Genomic DNA, 18,120 nt, shown 5'->3' with positions numbered 1-18,120 from the left:
CTCTGATTGCCAGAGTCATACAAGGTTGAGGGAGAGACCCTACAGGAGTCTGCTGCCACTGCAAAGGTAACAACCACCCACTTCACATGGGCTCCTATTTCTACACCATTTCTTCCTCCTCTGGCCAGAGGTTATTCAAATGGAGACATGTAGGAAGATGAGAAGTTCACTGTAAGTTCCTGTCTGGGAGAAATATTCACGGAAAGGCCTCAGACAGCTTCTTAACTCTGACCTTAACACAGCATCTTCAGATGCCTCATTCATCTCTTTGCTGGATTCATCCTCATAGTATAGATTCTGTTTGATATCTTTCAGGAGTGGTCCTTCTCTTTTCATTCTTGGGAAAGAAAAGGTGTATTTGCACATGGAAACAAACACATGATATAACAAAGTTACAAAATTAGACAAGTATCTTTGGGAAGGAGTTAGGCTGAAAACTTCCCAAAGCATTTCAGCTTCTCCAGGATGCAGGGTAGTGGAAAGAGCACAGGCTTTGGAGGCAAATGGTCCTGTGACTGACTCTCTAACTCTGCCTCCTACCATGTTAAGTGGCAATAATATTTCAAGGAGAGCATGGGAGATTTAAACTAGGAATTCATGTTGAAGACTGAAAGAAACACAACCTAAGAGTGAAAGATAATCAAGTCGTAACAATGCTAGTGGAAATTATAAAACTCTGAGATACAAGAAAAAGAGGGTAAAAGGATGTAATACGTAGGAAGGCAGCTAGGAAGCTGACAGTTTAGAAACAGAAGTTCACAAGACAGCCACTCTATATAGAACAAGCTCTAAGGACATGTCATGGAAAAGAGTCAAATGAAGAATTTTTTTTATAAATTTATTTTATTTTTGGCTGCGTTGGGTCTCCGTTACTGCACGCGGGCTTTCTCTAGCTGTGGAGAGCGGGGGCTACTCTTCGTTGCTGTGCGTGGGCTTCTCATTGCAGTGGCTTCTCTTGCTGCAGAGCACGGGCTCTAGGCGTGTGGGCTTCAGTACTTGTGGCACGTGGGCTCAGTGGTTGTGGCTCACGGGCTCTAGAGCGCAGGCTCAGTAGTTGTGGCGCACGGGCTTAGTTGCTCCGTGGCATGTGGGATCTTCCCGGACCAGGGCTCTGCAATGGCAGGCAGATTCTTAACCACTGCGCCACCAGGGAAGCCCCCAAATGAAGAATTTAAATGATTTGTTCCTTTCTTTATTGGAAGCACAAAGGGTAAAATCCTTGCTGAGTAGATGCTATAAATAGACAATGAGCCTTTGTGTTTGTCATCAGCCTTGTTTACTGGGAGATGAATGAAAATATTAAAGAAAACACTTCTTTGTTCCCAACTAGGGTACCAATCTACCAAATTCATTAGGCTTTCCTGCTGCTTTCAGGGACTTTTCCATACAGTGCACAATCCTATTTCCAGTGCCTACTCGGGAATCCCTTCACGTGCTGGTCCTCCCATGTCTTGCAAACGACTGAGGATCAACATGCTTTTTTCTCTTCTTTATCCTTACTTTGTTCATTTCCCCTTTTGTTTTCCTCTTGATTTTCCGAACTGCTCAAACCAGGGGAGGTAGAACTTCCTGAGGAGGGTTCCATATGAGCAGTAACTGCTGGATTTAGTCTCTTGTCCTATTGGGGACAAATGGTGCCACGAGAGTGAGTGTGATAGATACATGAATACGGCTCCATTTCAGGTCAATGTCTACACTGGCCGAGCTTGTAACTTGTCCGCCCTCCTCCACTCAGAGATTCTCCACCTGTGAACACATGACTCTCCCACCTCCTCACAGTGAACTAGAAACCAAATAATGTCTTTTTTTTCCCAACATTTTTATGCCCTTTTCTTTCTTTCCAGTTTCACTTCCATCAACCTAGGTTAGATAATAACTGATGATGATAATTGATAGTAAAAATTGATCATAATATTTCCTTTATTGGTTTCTTGCTTCCCATCTCTCTCCACTCCACCGCGTTCTGCACACTGCACCGCACCGATCTTCCTGAAACATGAAAAGTGATCTTACCCTTCGCCAATACGATTTATCAAGAGCCATCTAGACTCTGTAGAGCAAAAATCCCGTAAGTCTGGTATCTAAAGCCTTAAAATCAAACTCCCCAGTCCTATGTCCCATATGTGACCTACAGAAACCGTTTACTCCAAACAAAGTCACCACCTTTACTAAAACCTCTCACTCCACGGGCTAAATGCACCGCCTAACAAGTCCTGTGCATGCATCTTACTGAACGAACTACATATAATCACTAATTGGAAACAAAAACTAAACCTTGAGATATACCTAAATTTCACAGAATCGGCCTTGAGGTATTTGTTCTTGTGATTTTGTCCAAGTGGTATCACCATAGCAAACTATGTCATTTATTCATAAACAAACATCAAAGTCAGAACAGTAACTCATTGTATTGCTCGATTTCCAATTTTCTAAGAGCAAATATGTCTTTCCCATGAAGACAGGGACTTTGTCCTCTACTGAATCCTCTACGCCAGTAACACTGCCTTGCATCGAGTTAGTGCGAAATAACTACTTCTTTCAGTGAATAAACCACGGTGGACCAATAAAGAACAGTTGACACATTTTAATATTTATTGGTAGAAACAGATCTTCAATGCATACTTTGTGTTTTAAAGTCTACATTCTCTTAACTTTTTTTGCTGTTGTTGTTATTGTTTCATTTGGAGTTTTTTGGTCTCCAGTTGAACTTAACATATTATCTATGCCTTTGATTCTTTATAGACCCTTGTTTTTAGATTTTAAACTAAATTTGAAAACCATGCATATTGTATATCTTACTTAATGTAATCCAAAAAATTGTTTGCACTTTCAAAAAGGTCACAAAAAGGTAGAACTCAAGTTAAATAACCTCTATGTTCTAAAATGTCCACGTTCCATTTCTGAAAAAAGAAATACTTGTTCAGTGTTATATATTGCCTGCTGTCTAATAAGTCAGATTGTCAGAGACGCTTCATAAATTATGTCTATTTTTAAATATCTTAATCTACTTCCTCCCAGAGATGATCCTGTAAGTATTAAACATTGTGCCATATGCAGTAATAGCCCAACAGTTTGAAATAAGAACCAAACTGGTAGTTTTTAGACTGAATACTTTATCCTTAAAATTATATACCTATATATACACACGTGATATGCTGCATATTAAATTTAATATTTCAAGTAACTTTAATGCATTTAGCAAACATTCAGCCAAATATTCTTTCATGAAAAGATACTGTCCTTAGAATAAAAAGTTAAAGAAAGGCTTATTTAGACACCAATGTCTGGACATGGTACGAAGCCTGAAAGTCCAAGCAAAATCTGCTGGACTTCTCAGAAAAAGAATATTGATTTGTAACCTACTGAGTTGTGCAGATACAAAAGTGCTCAGCATGACAAAATTACCAAAATAAAAACATTTTAAAAGTTATTTGGTTCTAGCAATATTAACTATTCTGTACTTTAGGATAATTTAACATTTGCATTTTAAATTTTCTATAAATTTTCTCTTTTTAACAAGTTAAAAAAGCACACAAAAAAATAGTTCAAACTATAATCATCTGTTATTTTTCATCCTGGTTAGCTCATCACAAATAATTCAACAAAAGAATGCCTGAATACTCAGCTCTACTAAGATGCAACATTTGACTGGATCCAGCATGTCACCCGTTGTTTGCTGTACTGGACCCTAAGACAGGCTGCCGACAGATAGGACACGTGCAATTCTCTGAGAGCCACCGGTCGATACAGTGGATGTGAAATTCATGCATGCAAGGTAACTGCCTGAGCTTGTTTCCAGTTACGTAGTCGCTGATGCAAACGCTACAGATTTTCCCTCGTTCACTATCGATACCGCTGTGCTCATAGCTCCGGGTGGAAAGACTGTCAATCTGCTCTTTGGTTAAACCACGCATGCGGTCATCATCCTCCCCTTCGTTAAGCAAGAAGTGAGCGAGGCGAAGGATAGGTAGGGTGCCAGTTTCCACCAAGTTACTTGAATTTTGCGACCGCCTGCCACCTCTGTTTGGGGCACGAGGCGGGGTGTCAGGGCTGTCTTCTCGGGTCCACCTGCCTTGGGGGGACCCTCCCCTGTGCTGGCTGACGGCCTCACCGAGGAGACTCACTTCTGAGTGTGTCTCTGGCCGACGCTGACCACTTCTCTGGGCCTCTGACTCAGATTCGGCCTCCATTAGAGAACCCAGTTCTCCAAATCCAGTCATGATCTGCCTTAAAACTGATCGAAGAGCCACTGATGACGGTTCAGCGAGCTCGTTCTCAGAAATCCTACGAAGAGGAACAGTTATGGTACTAACGTAGGTTCGCATACCTGAGCGCTCTAAACGAGAGATGGTGCGCCGAAAGCCCCCACTACTGCTTTCGATAGTGACTGTGTTTGCTGCCAGCCCCACCCTGGATCGAGTTCTATTTGCAATACTGTCCCAGTCTCTGCTTTCTCCAGGACGAATCCTTCTCACTTGAAGGTCCAGTGTGATTGTTGGGTGTCGTCGTGCAGCAGTGGAGGACCTGCTGGACTCTTCTTCTTCTACTGTGATTCTTGACACAAGTCTTGAGTTAGAGAATGGAGTATATGCGGTACCTCTGCCTTCTCGGCCTTGCTCTAGAAAGACACGAGTTATACCTCTCCTCCTAACAGACCGCCTACTAGTTTGCTGAAAAGGTCTACTTTCCCTTTGTGAACTGTGATAAACAGTGCCACTTTGCCTCTGAATCGGTGACCGGCTTCGGCTATTGAAAGTAGACCGTAATCTTATTGGCTCTAATCTTTGGTTTGTATTCCTCACTGTGACATTAGTTCTAGCCCCATTTTCCCAAACATGGGCTGCTCCAAATCGCTGCCCCTCCCTTTGCCTGAGTTCACTACCACCTGATGGATTAGCGCGTGCAGCACCAGTTCTAGGCGTGCCAACTGCCCCCCCAATTCCATTTCTTAATCTTCCCAAAGCTGACAAAGATCCTTCTACTGAACTCCGCCCCCTCGATCCAAGCCTAGTTCTCGGAACGTTGGCACTACTACCACTGAGAGCCCCTGCGGCTTGGCTCCTGGTTCGCCTGGCCACAGGGCTACTTGATCTCTGTGGCCCATCTGCGGTGTGATCTTGGCTAACATCTGAAAGTGGAACGCCCACATAATCTTCGCCGTCCATTTCAAATCCTCTATTCTCGTGATTTATGTGGATTTCCAGACAAAATTGGAACTCTCCACTGTGTGGGTTTGCTCGACTCACAGCTCTCCAAGTCTGGTTCCCATTCTGTCCACTTCGAGTTGCGTTTCCCGTGCGACGAAAGGTGTTGAGCCATTCCAGCAGAGACTCTTCATTTGAACTTTCTCGAGGGACCCCTGAGTCTGGAAAGCAAACCAAATCAACTTAACATCAATTCCTAAAATCTATCTTTAGATCTTTATTGAAAGCTTGTAAGATAAACTACGTTTTTATTAAATTAAAAATATAATTAAGAACATCTGTGCATTTTAATGAATGAAAAACAGCCAAAAAGCTGAACTTTCTAAAAGAAAGGTGTATACTATAAGCATACTATAATACACACTGTATCAAAATTATAAAATTTTAAATACTATTTGTGCAAAGGTGTGAAGAAATCCTCACTCTTGCTTTCTATATGCCTGTTATTGGCAAAATATTAAGGCAAATGAAAAATATATCCAGTATCAAAACTGTACATTTAAATTGCTTTATTGGGACTTCCCTGGTGGCACAGTGGATAAGACTCCACGCTCCCAATGCAGGGGGCCTGGGTTTGATCCCTGGTCAGGGAACTAGATCCCACATGCATGCTGCAACTAAGAGTTCGCATGCCACAACTATGGAGCCCACCTGCCACAACTAAGACCCGCTGCAACTAAATAAAAATTTTAAAAATTGCTTTATTCATATGGCAGTATCAATAAAATACAGTGGCAAAACTTATGTATAATTTATCTTGAATTTTTAGAATTCTTTGGTAAAGGTAACTCAATCTTTTTTGCAATTAGGTATTTTGGCAACCTTAAGAATTTTATCCTATTTCTCAGAAACTGCCCAAAATGTATAAGTCAAGAAATATGGCTTCATGAGTAAAATGTTAGAACCACATCATATCTTCATGTGAGGATAGGAGACCTCAGGCATGTTACTTAAGTTCTCTGGCTAAATCCTTATCTGTAAACTTGATAATAATAGTATAGATGTCAAAGGATTATCATGAGGATAAAATAAGACACTGTATATAAAATGATTAGTATAATATCTGGCACATAGGAAGCACTCAATAAATGTTAGCCATTATATATAATACAATAAAATACATTTTCTGTTCATTTAGAACGTGAGTTGCATGAAGACAATGAGTTTTGCCTTATTTTACTCACTGTTAAATCCCCAACCTCTACAACAGTATTTGGGACAAATCAGACTCTCAATTAATACTGTTGAATGAATCGATTTAGAAATAAATGTGCCCTGGGACTTCCCTGGTGGCGCACTGGTTAAGAATCCACCTGCTAATGCAGGGGACACGGATTTGATCCCTGGTCCAGGAAGATCCCACATGCCGCGGAGCAGTTAAGCCTGTGCACCACAACTACTGAGCCTGCGCTCTAGAGCCCGCGAGCCACAACTACTGAGCCTGTGAGCCACAACTACTGAAGCCCGTGCACCTAGAGCCCGTGCTCCGCAACAAGAGAAGCCACCGCAATGAGAAGCCTGCGCACCCCAACGAAGAGCAGCCTCCGCTCACTGCAACCAGAGAAAGCCCGCGCGCAGCAACGGAGACCCAACGCAGCCAAAAATTAAAAAAAATAAAAAATATATACACATTTAAAAAAAGAAAGAAAGAAAGAAATGTGCCCCTAATAAACTTCTTTGAGTATGATAGTGCTACTATGGGAAGCTTTAAGTTTTCCATTTTAACCAGTGGATTATATAAAGTACAAAACTCAGTGAAAAGCATTCTAATGCACATTAACTACACAGACTTTACCAAGTTCGCTCTTCTCAAAAACAGTTGTTAAATGAGTCTGCTTTGATTTTATTTCATTACTGCAATCTCTCATAAAAAACTTTTTTAAATATTAAAGTTAAACCTGTTAATCAGCTGCTGGCATCAATAAAGACAGCAACCGCAGCCACATTCTAAAGGTATAAGCTGTTGCACACGTGACGAGTACATTCTCCATCAAAACATATTCAAAGGGCCAGTATTACCAGCTGTACCAATATAGTACAATTTGCATATCTAAACACAAAGAAGAAAAAGGGTTAACATCCACTTTCCATTTTAATTCGCAAAAAGATATAAGTAAAGGGCAGGTAAACATGAAGTCATTCCAGATGCCACTTCTTTCTTTAATTACTAGAATATAGTGATGGCAGTGTGTGAAAGAGGTCACTCATGTCTCACAAAATCCGTCGCCCCATTCTTCCACTGGAAATGCACTGCAGTGTCCTGTGAACAACCTGGCATCTGGGTGTGGCCACGGGACTAAGTTCTCATCAATGGAACGGGAGTAGAAGTGAGGGAGCTCATTTCCGGGCAGGGGCCTGGGCCTTCTCCTGGAACCTGGAACTGCCAGCTGGAACCTAGAAGTGGCTGTGACTTAGCTTGATCATGCAAACCATACCTGGAGCAGCAGTCAGTGCCCAGTGAACCTTTCTGCAACAGTGGAGATGTTCTGTACCTGTGCCGTCCAGTACAGAAGCCACTAGCCACAGGGGACTATTAAACACTTGAATGTGGCTCATGTGCCTGAGGAACTGAATTTTCAATTTTATTAAATTTAAATAGGCCCACGTGGCCGGTAGCTACCGCACTGGACAGCACAGTTGTAGAAGCACTGTGCTGGCTGCGTGGGTCCCAGAAGGCTTTATGGATTGATGTGTGTCTGCCCTGGACTGAGCACAAAACGGAAGTAAACTTCCATCTCATCAGCCGATGCGTTTGGGGTGTTTAATAGTCTTCACCCTAACCAATACCATGATCCTGATGTAATATGTGAAACCACTACTAACGAACACCTCTGGAGAAGGAAGTAGAACTGGTAAGAGGGACCTTAAAGTTGGCTTTACTTTTAACTCTATACACTTCTGTTTAGTTTGAATTTTGTTTTTTTACGGTCCACGGGCCTCTCACCGCTGTGGCCTCTCCCGTCGCAGAGCACAGGCTCCGGACGCACAGGCTCAGCGGCCATGGCTCACGGGCCCAGCCGCTCCGCGGCATGTGGGATCTTCCCGGACCGGGGCACGAACCCGTGTCCCCTGCATCGGCAGACGGACTCCAAACCACTGCGCCACCAGGGAAGCCCCGATTTGTTTTTTTATAAGAATTTCTTATATTATGACTTAGTGTCTGTTCAGTAAAATGATACAACACAAAACCAATAAAACAAAGCAACAAAAATAGGTTTTCCTGACTCAGTCTTTCTGTATTGTTCTGTATAAATTTTTAGAAGCTAAGTTTAGTTACATTACTTAAAAAAAACAGTAGTGTGTAAAGTCTAAGATTAAAAAGAACTCTGCTGGTAATTAATTGTATACTATTTCATACACATGAGATCCCTGAAGGCAATGGGTGTGTAAGACATCTTTATATGCAACCCCTGTCCTGTATTACCTAACTATACTGCTCAGCATATAATATGTAAATACTACCTGAATGATTATCACATTTAATCTGGAAAACACTAAAAACAAACATTGTACAAGGTCCTGTAAGTTCATTTCTGCAATTACTCCAATCAAACCTGTTCCTTATGGAAAGGAGTCTACAATACCTCTGGTGTTTGTCCCATTTCTCAAGTCAGGCTGAGATGCTAGCTGTTCCTTGACTCCATCTAAACGTTGTTGTAATTCTTCTGATGTTATTTCTCCTAAAACAATGGAAAAGTGCCCACTAACATTAAAATCTTTAAATTACTAAGTTTTATGAAAACTCATGAAGGGTAAGACTAATCTTTAGCAATCTGTAGAAGACATTCTATTGTTTTCATGTTCTATAAATTGAAGACAACAAAAAACGTTTAATTCATGCAAATACACATCATTTTCGTTGTTTCATTTATTAATGTTTTATTTAAATTAAAGTAAGATTTAATTTGAATCATTAATGAAGTGCTCCTAGTTGATATACTTAGGAACCTATAAGCTATAATTCTGTGGATTTTCGTCAGAGTTAAAAAGAAATTAAGAAGGGAGTACTTCTAGAGAAAATTTCAAATCTTTATTTACTTGAATTCTACCTAGTTCATTATATGGGTAATGAATGCCCTTCATTATATGTGTATACAGAATGCAAATATGCAACACACAAATATATATGAGCATACAGTTTCAATTAGTTCATCTGTGAAATTAATTTGTAAAAAATTAATGGAGCACATTGAACTTTTTGGGAGTCATTAATTCAGCTAAATAAATAAATAAATGATAAGACCTCAAATGAGTTAGAATTAGGTTTTAAATGAATAATATTTTATTTGTACAAATATTACTTAAGAGACATAGGACTACATAAATATCTGACACTATCATGTACGTTAACCTGTTGGTTTGACACTTGTGTAACAGTGCTATATGTTCAATATTCTTACCTACTTATAAAATACAGAAGTAAGCCAGTGATTTTCTATGTTGTTATGTTACAATGCTCTTAAGGTCACAAAAACAGTACACTATATTTTGAGAGAGGGAAGATGGGGTAAAAACCCGTCCTTATTTTGAAACTTCTAATAATGCTGAAAAAGGTATTTCCTCTTTTACCCATCTCTTACCAGGGGTGCCTAAAAGATTATGGTCTCTCATTAGCCGGTAATCTTCGTCATTGAGATCATTAATAAACTGATAATAGGCTTCTTCTCTGTGGAGACGCTCTTGTTGCCACCTTCTCTCGTTTTCATGATGATTCTGGTCTTGAGATGAGGTTTCTTCACCACCACCATCTGGTCTAGATCTAGACCAATTCATGCTGAGATTCCTGGCTTTCTGTTCAAACAATATATACAAAATTCAAGGTATTAGCCGTGGACTACACATGGCTTCATATTTTAACTTCGTTTTTTCATTTTCATTTTAAAATTCTGTCCGCTACTCAAATACTTCATATGCCAAATCTTGCAGTGAAGAACTTACATATAAAATGAATAGCAGCTCCTAGGTGATAGAACACAATTGGACCTACTTCTTTGCCTAAAGCCATCCTCTAAGTCAGATTGGATTTGGTTTCACCACACATTTCTCACAGCTGAAAATCAAAGTGATTATCTCATTTTCTACATCTTTGACTCTCCTGTTGGCCCAAAAGCCCCCACTGATGTTCCAAATATCCGGGTATTTCACATTACCATACAAATTCTAAGCTTGCATTATGCACGTTCTTTACTTCATAAGCAAAGGACTATTGGGTATCAAGAGGGTATCATTTACATTTATTTCCAGTAAGGGTATTCTTCCCCAAAAAAGTTCATAAATGTAATATTACCCCCCCTGCACTTTGCTGAGGTAAAAATAACTTAGCTGAACAGACCTGGAGTTGATTTCTCTTACAGCCAACAGGAAACAACACTCTGTGCACAGCTCTGGGGATTGTAAAAGCACGTAAGAGCTTTTGGGTTTCCCCACAGGAAACCTTGTTCCTAAGCCTGGAATGGTTAGTCCCGGAGGTCTCTGAGTGCCAGTGAAACTTCCTGACCTCGCTAGGCAAACACTGCTTTTGGATTATACTGAAATGTCATTCCTGAGAAGTTTACTTTTAAACCATAAGGAAATCAAGGGGGGAAAGTAATTGTTTCATAAATATCTTAGAATTTCTTAAACACGTCTATTTACTAAGTCGTTAAAGCTACAGTTCTCAACTGGGAATGCACATCAAACACCCTTGAGGAAATGTTTTAAACTACAGATGCCCAGAGCTCACCCCCAATCCTAGGTCAGAATTTTCCAGGGTAGGGCCCAGGTCTACCTTCGAAAGCTAATCTGGGTGTTCTGTGGCTGAAATAAACCATTCCTTGACAATTTCTGGTATGTCACTGAAGGGTATGTGTAATACAGCACATGACTTAATAAAGGCTGCAGGATCGAATGACTAGGTGACCAGGGGAGCAACTTCGGTAACTAGGACTCAGTGTTTAATAAGCAAACTACTTTAAAAACAGAGTGAAATTAGCCTACAAGTCTCAATTATTGTATGAGTTAGCAACTAACCACTCTCATGCACATTCTGACATTAAATTACATCTTCAAAGGCTTTTTTCACGGTGATCCCTATGTCATTTGTTTAAGGAAAGATCTAGTAGCACTATCCAGTCACATGCAAATTAACATTATCAAAAACTACGGATTTCTTTCCATTTTCAGAATAATTAGGACTAGACCATCATTAGCAAAGAGCATACTTGGTAGGTACAGCAGTAATAAGCTTTTTGGATTAAACAGTTTAAATATCTGAAACCTATCATAGAGTCAAGCTACTTTAATATTATTCAAAACTTTAAGAGCTTCTCCTTAAGTGGTAATTTTCTCGTGCAATTAACCACAATTAAATCCACGTGAATACCTTACTTGCCTTTCCACATACTTCTAATATATGCAATGGTATCCATCCTTCCACTGTTTGTGCTTTTTTTGACAGCTGCCCATCTGAAGCGATAAAAGAGAGTCGAATTATTCAATAAGTTGCCTCTTTGAAGGCTAGGAACGGCTAGTCGTCTCCCAACTCTACTGTAAAGTTAAAGCAAAATCTCCAGTGGATTCTGTTAGAAACTCACCTAGAAAATGAGATCCCCAAACAATTAGGTCATGGAAATCTCCCGCACGGCCCGTTTCTGCCACAACAGAAACTAGGCCTTTCTTTCCTCCACCGTCACCCCTCTTGGGATGACAACTCCTCTCTCAAGGCCTTCCTTCCCACCCCGCTCCCACTCGGGGGTTGCCAGGCTTAGGGGCCTCCAGCTTACTTCTAAACCTTCACTCGCTCGCCACCCCTGCCCTCCGTCCCGATACCGGTTCTCTTCCTGGAAGTTGCGACAGAAGCTCGCGCCGGGGTAGGGCCCCCAGTACAATAAACAAACTGGACTCGTGCCCAACCAACCTCTCCCCAACCGGTCCTGGAGTAACGCTTCGCTTAGCGACCTAGATTCCCACAAGGAAGCCAGTGACAGCGGGGCCTCGGAGCCAATCACCGGCCAGGGCAGGGCATCTAGACCGCAGGTAGCCAATCAGGAGAGGCGGGGCCCAGGGAGGGCCTGCGGTCCCCGCGTCTCCCGGAAGCCGCGGAGGGCCTGGAGCTTCCCCCGAGCTCACTACGCCGGGGACCTGGCCGTCTTCCCGCTACCTGGAGAGAAGCGTGCGGCCCCGGAGGCTGTGACCGGGCGGCGGGCGGAGCTCGCATCCGCGCCTCTGGAGGCCGCTGCGCCCTCTGCTCGTCTGCTGAAGAGAAGCCTGCTGCAGCGGGACGGTCCAGCCGGAGCGGAGGCTCTGGAGGAGGGACGGCAGGCCCCACCCGTCTCTCCCTACGGCCGGGCCGCCCCCTGCGCGACAGGAGACGCTCAGCCGCCGCCGGGCGCTAGCCTGTACGAGTGGAAACTGCGTCCGGTGGGATCCCGGATGCCGCGTGCCGCGTTCCGGGTTTCGGCGCCAGCGCTGATGTCACGTGGACGCCTCTCCAGCCCGAATGCGGCGGCCCAAGGACGACTTGGGCTGGAGTGCAACCCAGCGGTCTGTTCTTGTCCCTTGACTGCCTGGGTACCACGTAGCTCACCACCCAGGCGCTTTCCCTTATTGCCAATCGGAAATTACAAACCCTAATCAATTCTCGAGTGCCTCTACTCGGGTTTCAGTGAAAAAAGTGAATTCCCGCTAGGAATGCACTTTGAACCCACAACCCCTCCCCACAGTCGTGTCTCTGGTTTTATTTCTGAGATGTGACGCTTACCAAACTCGCCTCACCACTAGTTACGCCCTTGACTGAGTCCCTGCGCAGCCTGGTATAGGCTCCCCGACTTCCCTACCCGCTAGAAGATTTAATCATTGCACCGTCCTCACGGTGCTGTGATTCTTCATTCGTTCGTTCGTTCATTCATTCATTCGTTCGTTCGTTCATTCCTGCCTTAACTTTGGAGGAGCTAATCTATCCCGGCTCTCATGCTTAGCGCCTGGGTAACAAACTTTAGCATCCATGAGCTACCAGTGTAGTAGGGATAGAAGGGACAAGATTTTTTTAAAAATCGGCATATTGTTATAGATACGAAAATGGAAATACATAAACGATGCAGTCTTCAAGGCCCTTCACGATATCTCTGCTGTATACCACTACAGACTGGGTGCTTCTTGGCATTCTGGAACTACTTGAAGTTCAATTAAGCAACCCCCAACCCCACTTTTACCTAATTTCCTTTATCTCGCAGGACTCATTTCATATCTCATGGTCAAGGGATTTTTTTTCTGATACCTCTGAAGTGGCGCTCTAACCCCATCGTCCAGCCACGCGTAAAACTAGGCCCATGTCCCTAGTACGGTGGCTCTCTTAGCTTCCTCTGTATAATTATTTTAGCACTTACTCATTTAACAAATATTTACTGGGTGCCGCTAGGAATTGGGTGCTCACGCTAACAGCAGAAGATAAGACAAACCAGGCCTGTGCCCTCCTTTTGAATGGAAAAAGACAGCCACTGAACGAGTACCTACAATGATTTTCTGTTCAATTATAGTTCTCTCCCATCTAAGAGTCCAAACTCCTTCAGTTCAAACAAATGGATTTATTCATTTTTAGAGTCCCAGAGCTCAGCATGGCACCTGGCACGAAATGCCCCTCAGCCAACTGCAAGGATGAGCAGAGAAAAATGCAAACTTGTTACAAACAGGATTAATGCATGTTAGTACAATGACCTCAGGAATTCCGAGTACACGTCTGAGAAAATCACACGTGAGATATCCAAAATTCAAGCAGAAATCATTTTAAATACCTATACGAGTTGTAATGAGTGTAATACGCCATCAAGGGCAAATACTTTAAAACGTTAAACCGAAAAGACGTGTATATATCCTAAGAGTCAAAAAATACAAAGTCTCATCAAGTGATTTACCTGGTGGCAGGCTGCAGATTTCTGTGGATAGATAGTCAGATAATGTATGGAACTTTAATCCAATACCTTGCTTCAATTTTGTAGCCCAAGACAAAGTGACTATAAAAGGGTTCTACATATGATAATTGGGACAGAGAGGTGGATCATTCTGGATATCTGTATTTCCAGCTCTCATAACCTGCCAAAATCTTTGGTCTAATTAACCTCGTTTACTGGGATGCTACCTGGCCTTTTTAGTGTGTAGGCGTCTTTTAACTCCAGGACTTTTTACAGTGAAGAATAAAAAGGTATAAAAGAAAACCATAACATTAAAAGGATTTTCTGTATATTTGCTATTTTATGTACTTATAGTGTTTAAGTGATTTTGGCTTCTTAGAATGACAGCCTTAATTAAAATTTAAAATCCAAACTGAGATGTTGATTTAGACTTTTATGTTTAAATCTTTTTTTTTTTTTTTTGCCGTGCCGCCTGGCTTGCAGGATCTTAATTCCCCCACCAGGGATTGAACCCTGGCCCACGGCAGTGAAAGCCATGAGTTCTAACCACTGGACCACCAGGGAATTCCCTTAAGTTGAAATCTTAATAAGTTTGTGGACAGTATAAGAACAGCTAAGAGAATTTTAGGCTCATCATATTGTTTTCTGATTAATTTTAAGATTATTATTTAAGGATTCAGGAAGACATTAAATCCAACATTTGAAGTACTTATGGATTCAGGAGGACATTAAATCCAACATTTGAAGTACTTATGAATGAAAAAATATTACATTTATAAACAGTTTAAAATGTTTGTTTGAAGATGATTAATTAAATAAGTATTAATTAAATAAGTATGTGAATGAGATCTAAATTTAGTCAGAGTCTAATTCCAAATGACTGTTAAAGTTTACTTATTACTAGAATAATGAGAGCTGTAGACTAGATTTAAAAGCCTAAGGTTTAAGTAGGGCATTGAATTGGAATTTGATAAGTTGAATATTAACTGTTTAAAGCAAAGATTTTTTCAAAGAGTATTTTATTAATTTCCTCTTAAAATATTTTTTTAAAAGAGCTTTATTGAGCTATAATTTACATACCATAAAATTCACCCATTTAAAGTGTACAATTCAGTGATTTTTACTATATGCACAGAGTTGTGCAGTCATCACCACAGTCTAATTTTGGAATATTTTCATCACCCCTAAAAGAAATCTCACACCCATTAGCAGTCATCCCATTCCTTCCCACCCCACTCCCAGCCCCTGGTAGTCACTAAGACACTTTCTGTCTCTGTGCATTTGCTTATAGGACATTTCCTATAGATGGAATCATGCAAGAGCAGTCTTTTTTTTTTTTTTTTGCGGTACGCGGGCCTCTCACTGTTGTGGCCTCTCCCGTTGGGGAGCACAGGCTCTGGACGCGCAGGCTCAGCGGCCATGGCTCACGGGCCCAGCCGCTCCGCGGCATGTGGGATCTTCCCAGACCGGGGCACGAACCCGTGCCCCTGCATCGGCAGGCAGACTCTCAACCACTGTGCCACCAGGGAAGCCCGAGAGCAGCCTTTTACACCTGGCTTCTTTCACTTAGCCCTGTTTTAAAGGGCCATCCATATTGCAGCCTGGGTCAGTGCTCCATTCCTAAAGAGAAACTTCTTAATAGCCTTTTTCTGCATATGAAAACCACCTCCAAGGACACCCCCTGTTATGGGTTGAATGTGCCCCTCCACTCATATTCTGAAACCCTAATCTCCCCCCCACCCCGCCCCCATCTCAGAATGTGACTTCATTTGGAGATAGGGCCTTAAGGTCTTAATTAAGTTAAAATGAGGCTATTAGGGTGAGTTCTAATCCTATCTGACCAGTGTCCTTATACGAAGAGGAAATCTGGATACGTGAAAAGATACCAGGGATGTGTGTACACAGAGGAAAGGCCATGTACAGGCACAGCAAGGAGGCAGCCATATGTAAGCTTAGGAGAGAGGCCTCAGAAGAAACGAAACCTGCTGACAGCTTGATCTTGGACTTCCAACCTCCGGAACAGTGAGAAATAAATTTCGGTTGTTTAAGCCGCTCAGTCTATGGTGTTTTGTTATGGCAGCCCTAGCAAACTAATGCACCCCTTACATCAACAGCTTAGAGTTTTACTCTATCAGAAACTCCTCCAGATAGAAGCATGTGCCCAGGGAAATGGAGCAGTAGAACTCCTAAACCTGTGTTCTAGATAAGTCCATCATTTCCTTTCAGAGAACCTGCCAGCTGCTTGCAAGGAACCATTCTAGACCATGTGACCCCACCTCTCTGGCCATGGCTATTTGAGATAAGGTACATGTTCCAGATTTTCTGGGAATTTGGAATTCTGTCATGGAGATTTTGTCAGTTAACTGTGAGTGAAAGAACTGAAAGGTCATAGAGATGAACAGGCTAAGACCTCTCAGATGGCGGCCATGAGCATGTAAACAGTAATTAGAAAAGGAACAGAGAGCTTGCCAGTTCCCTAGGGGCTCCGTTACTTTGTCAACAAATGGGTCTGTGTGATTCTCCTATTCCTTTACATCATCCTCTGTTTTTTTTTTTTTTTTTTTTTTTTTTCTGCGGTACGCGGGCCTCTCGCTGCTGTGGCCTCTCCCGCTGCGGAGCACAGGCTCCGGACGCGCAGGCTCTGGACGCGCAGGCTCAGCGGCCATGGCTCACGGGCCCAGCCGCTCCGCGTCACGTGGGATCCTCCTGGACCGGGGCACGAACCCTCGTCCCCTGCATCGGCAGGCGGACTCCCAACCACTGCGCCACCAGGGAAGCCCCATTCTCTGTCTTTAATTAGGTTATTTTACTGGGGTTCTTGCAGCTAAAAATTCTTCCTCTGAATCAAACAGGATTCAAGGCAGGATGCAAAAATCACTTTACATTTTTAAAGCAGAAAGGTATTTATTACAGGGAATTAGGTACCTACAAAATCATTGCAATGGACAGAGGAGTGTGGGCTGTGGGTTGAGCCTCAGACCAACTCCCACATACGTTCAGGACCGACCTCAGAGGAGAGCTACCACCTCTCAGGTTGCCACTGGAGTCCTGGGTTCAGGAATGTCCGGCATCAGCTGCTGTAATACAGCGATCTGGAAGCCAACAGCAGAAATCCTGTTCCCAGAGCCATGGGTTATCTCTTAACACCGTCAAAGCTGGTAACCATGCTGAATCACTACTGCAGAAAATCCTCACACTCCAGAGCCTTGCTTACCAACAGCAGCCCAAAGCGGGTAGAAATACAGCTTCTCCTTCAGCTCAGTTTTCCACATCTTGTTGAACCCTTTTAACTGGCAGAACCTAATCTGCATCCAGAGCTGTGGTTGCAAGAAAGCCTGGGTAACGTCATTTTTAGTGTTCCAGGCTTTATACAAGATGGCACACCAGAAGAAGGGAAGAATGGAGGTTGAGTAAGGAGGTTGAAAGTACCCAATGTCATTCTCATCAATCTCACCTATCCAGTTCAGCCAGAGACTGTCATGGGTCAGGTTCTCTAGAAACAGAGCCTGAAACAAGGATTCTTGTTCAAGTGATTTTATGAGGGGAGTGCTCTCTGGAAAAGGCGAGTGAAGGAAGCAGGATTGGCCAGGAAGGCAAGGAAATAAGAATGAGCCTCAGCTGATCCCACACAATTCACCAGCAAGTGTTATCCAAGAAGGCCAGCTTTTTGTACCCCCATTACCCCTGGATGAGGTCTTCGATGCAGGAGGACAAGAGAAGGTGGCATCTGGAATGGTTATCCAATGCTCACAGCAGCTGGGGTACAGATGCACTAGCTTATAAGTGGGTTTGGGCAGGGCGCTGTCTTCCACCTTTGCAATGTTCAGATCGCTTGCTTTTTGCATAAAGGTACTCCATCTAAGCACAGTTTCTCCAGAATTCTTATTAGCCACAACATCTGGGAAATTTTATAAGAGGAGGGTGATGGGCCAACCTACAGTCCCTGCTGCTGCAGCTGGTCCCAAGGCCATAACTGATACTATTATACATGATGGTTTAGTTTCTAAGTTGCCCATAAAGCTTAAGTGGTA

General features: G+C 42.6%; 1 protein-coding gene across 10 annotated transcripts; it reads right to left on the bottom strand.

Moving 5' to 3' along the window:
• Window positions 1-319: 319 nt before the first annotated feature.
• On the bottom strand, window positions 320-12,574 carry RNF6 (ring finger protein 6). Of its 10 annotated transcripts, XM_082675610.1 has the most exons (7): window positions 12,343-12,574; window positions 11,571-11,648; window positions 9,785-9,987; window positions 8,789-8,884; window positions 5,247-5,365; window positions 1,501-1,618; window positions 320-337 (listed from the first exon to the last, which is right to left on the bottom strand). In XM_082675610.1, exons 2-7 carry the CDS (start codon window positions 11,609-11,611, stop codon window positions 333-335), a joined length of 582 nt encoding a protein of 193 aa, XP_082531736.1. In that variant the 5' UTR covers window positions 11,612-11,648; window positions 12,343-12,574; the 3' UTR covers window positions 320-332. The 10 variants fall into 10 exon arrangements, with proteins under 10 accessions (XP_082531736.1, XP_082531744.1, XP_082531737.1 ...); XM_082675618.1 differs by lacking the exon at window positions 320-337 and having other exon boundaries at window positions 1,371-1,618; XM_082675611.1 differs by lacking the exons at window positions 320-337; window positions 1,501-1,618 and having other exon boundaries at window positions 2,560-5,365; window positions 9,785-9,991.
• Window positions 12,575-18,120: the final 5,546 nt, after the last annotated feature.

This window comes from Grampus griseus (genome assembly GCF_964374135.1).
Source record: "Grampus griseus genome assembly, chromosome: 18".
In the NCBI taxonomy this organism is placed as follows: Eukaryota; Metazoa; Chordata; class Mammalia; order Artiodactyla; family Delphinidae; genus Grampus; species Grampus griseus.
This window is presented reverse-complemented; position numbering and strand designations above follow the sequence as displayed.

What these genes read in the sequence shown, in the direction of transcription:
- RNF6 (XM_082675609.1), bottom strand. Translation starts at nt 11,611, where the DNA reads ATGGATACCATTGCATATATTAGAAGTATGTGGAAAGGCAA. An exon ending in TAATCTTTTAGGCACCCCTG is followed by an intron (nt 8,885 to 9,784) that starts GTAAGAGATGGG and finishes CCATTGTTTTAG; the next exon opens with GAGAAATAACATCAGAAGAA. An exon ending in AAATGGGACAAACACCAGAG is followed by an intron (nt 5,366 to 8,788) that starts GTATTGTAGACT and finishes TTTGCTTTCCAG; the next exon opens with ACTCAGGGGTCCCTCGAGAA.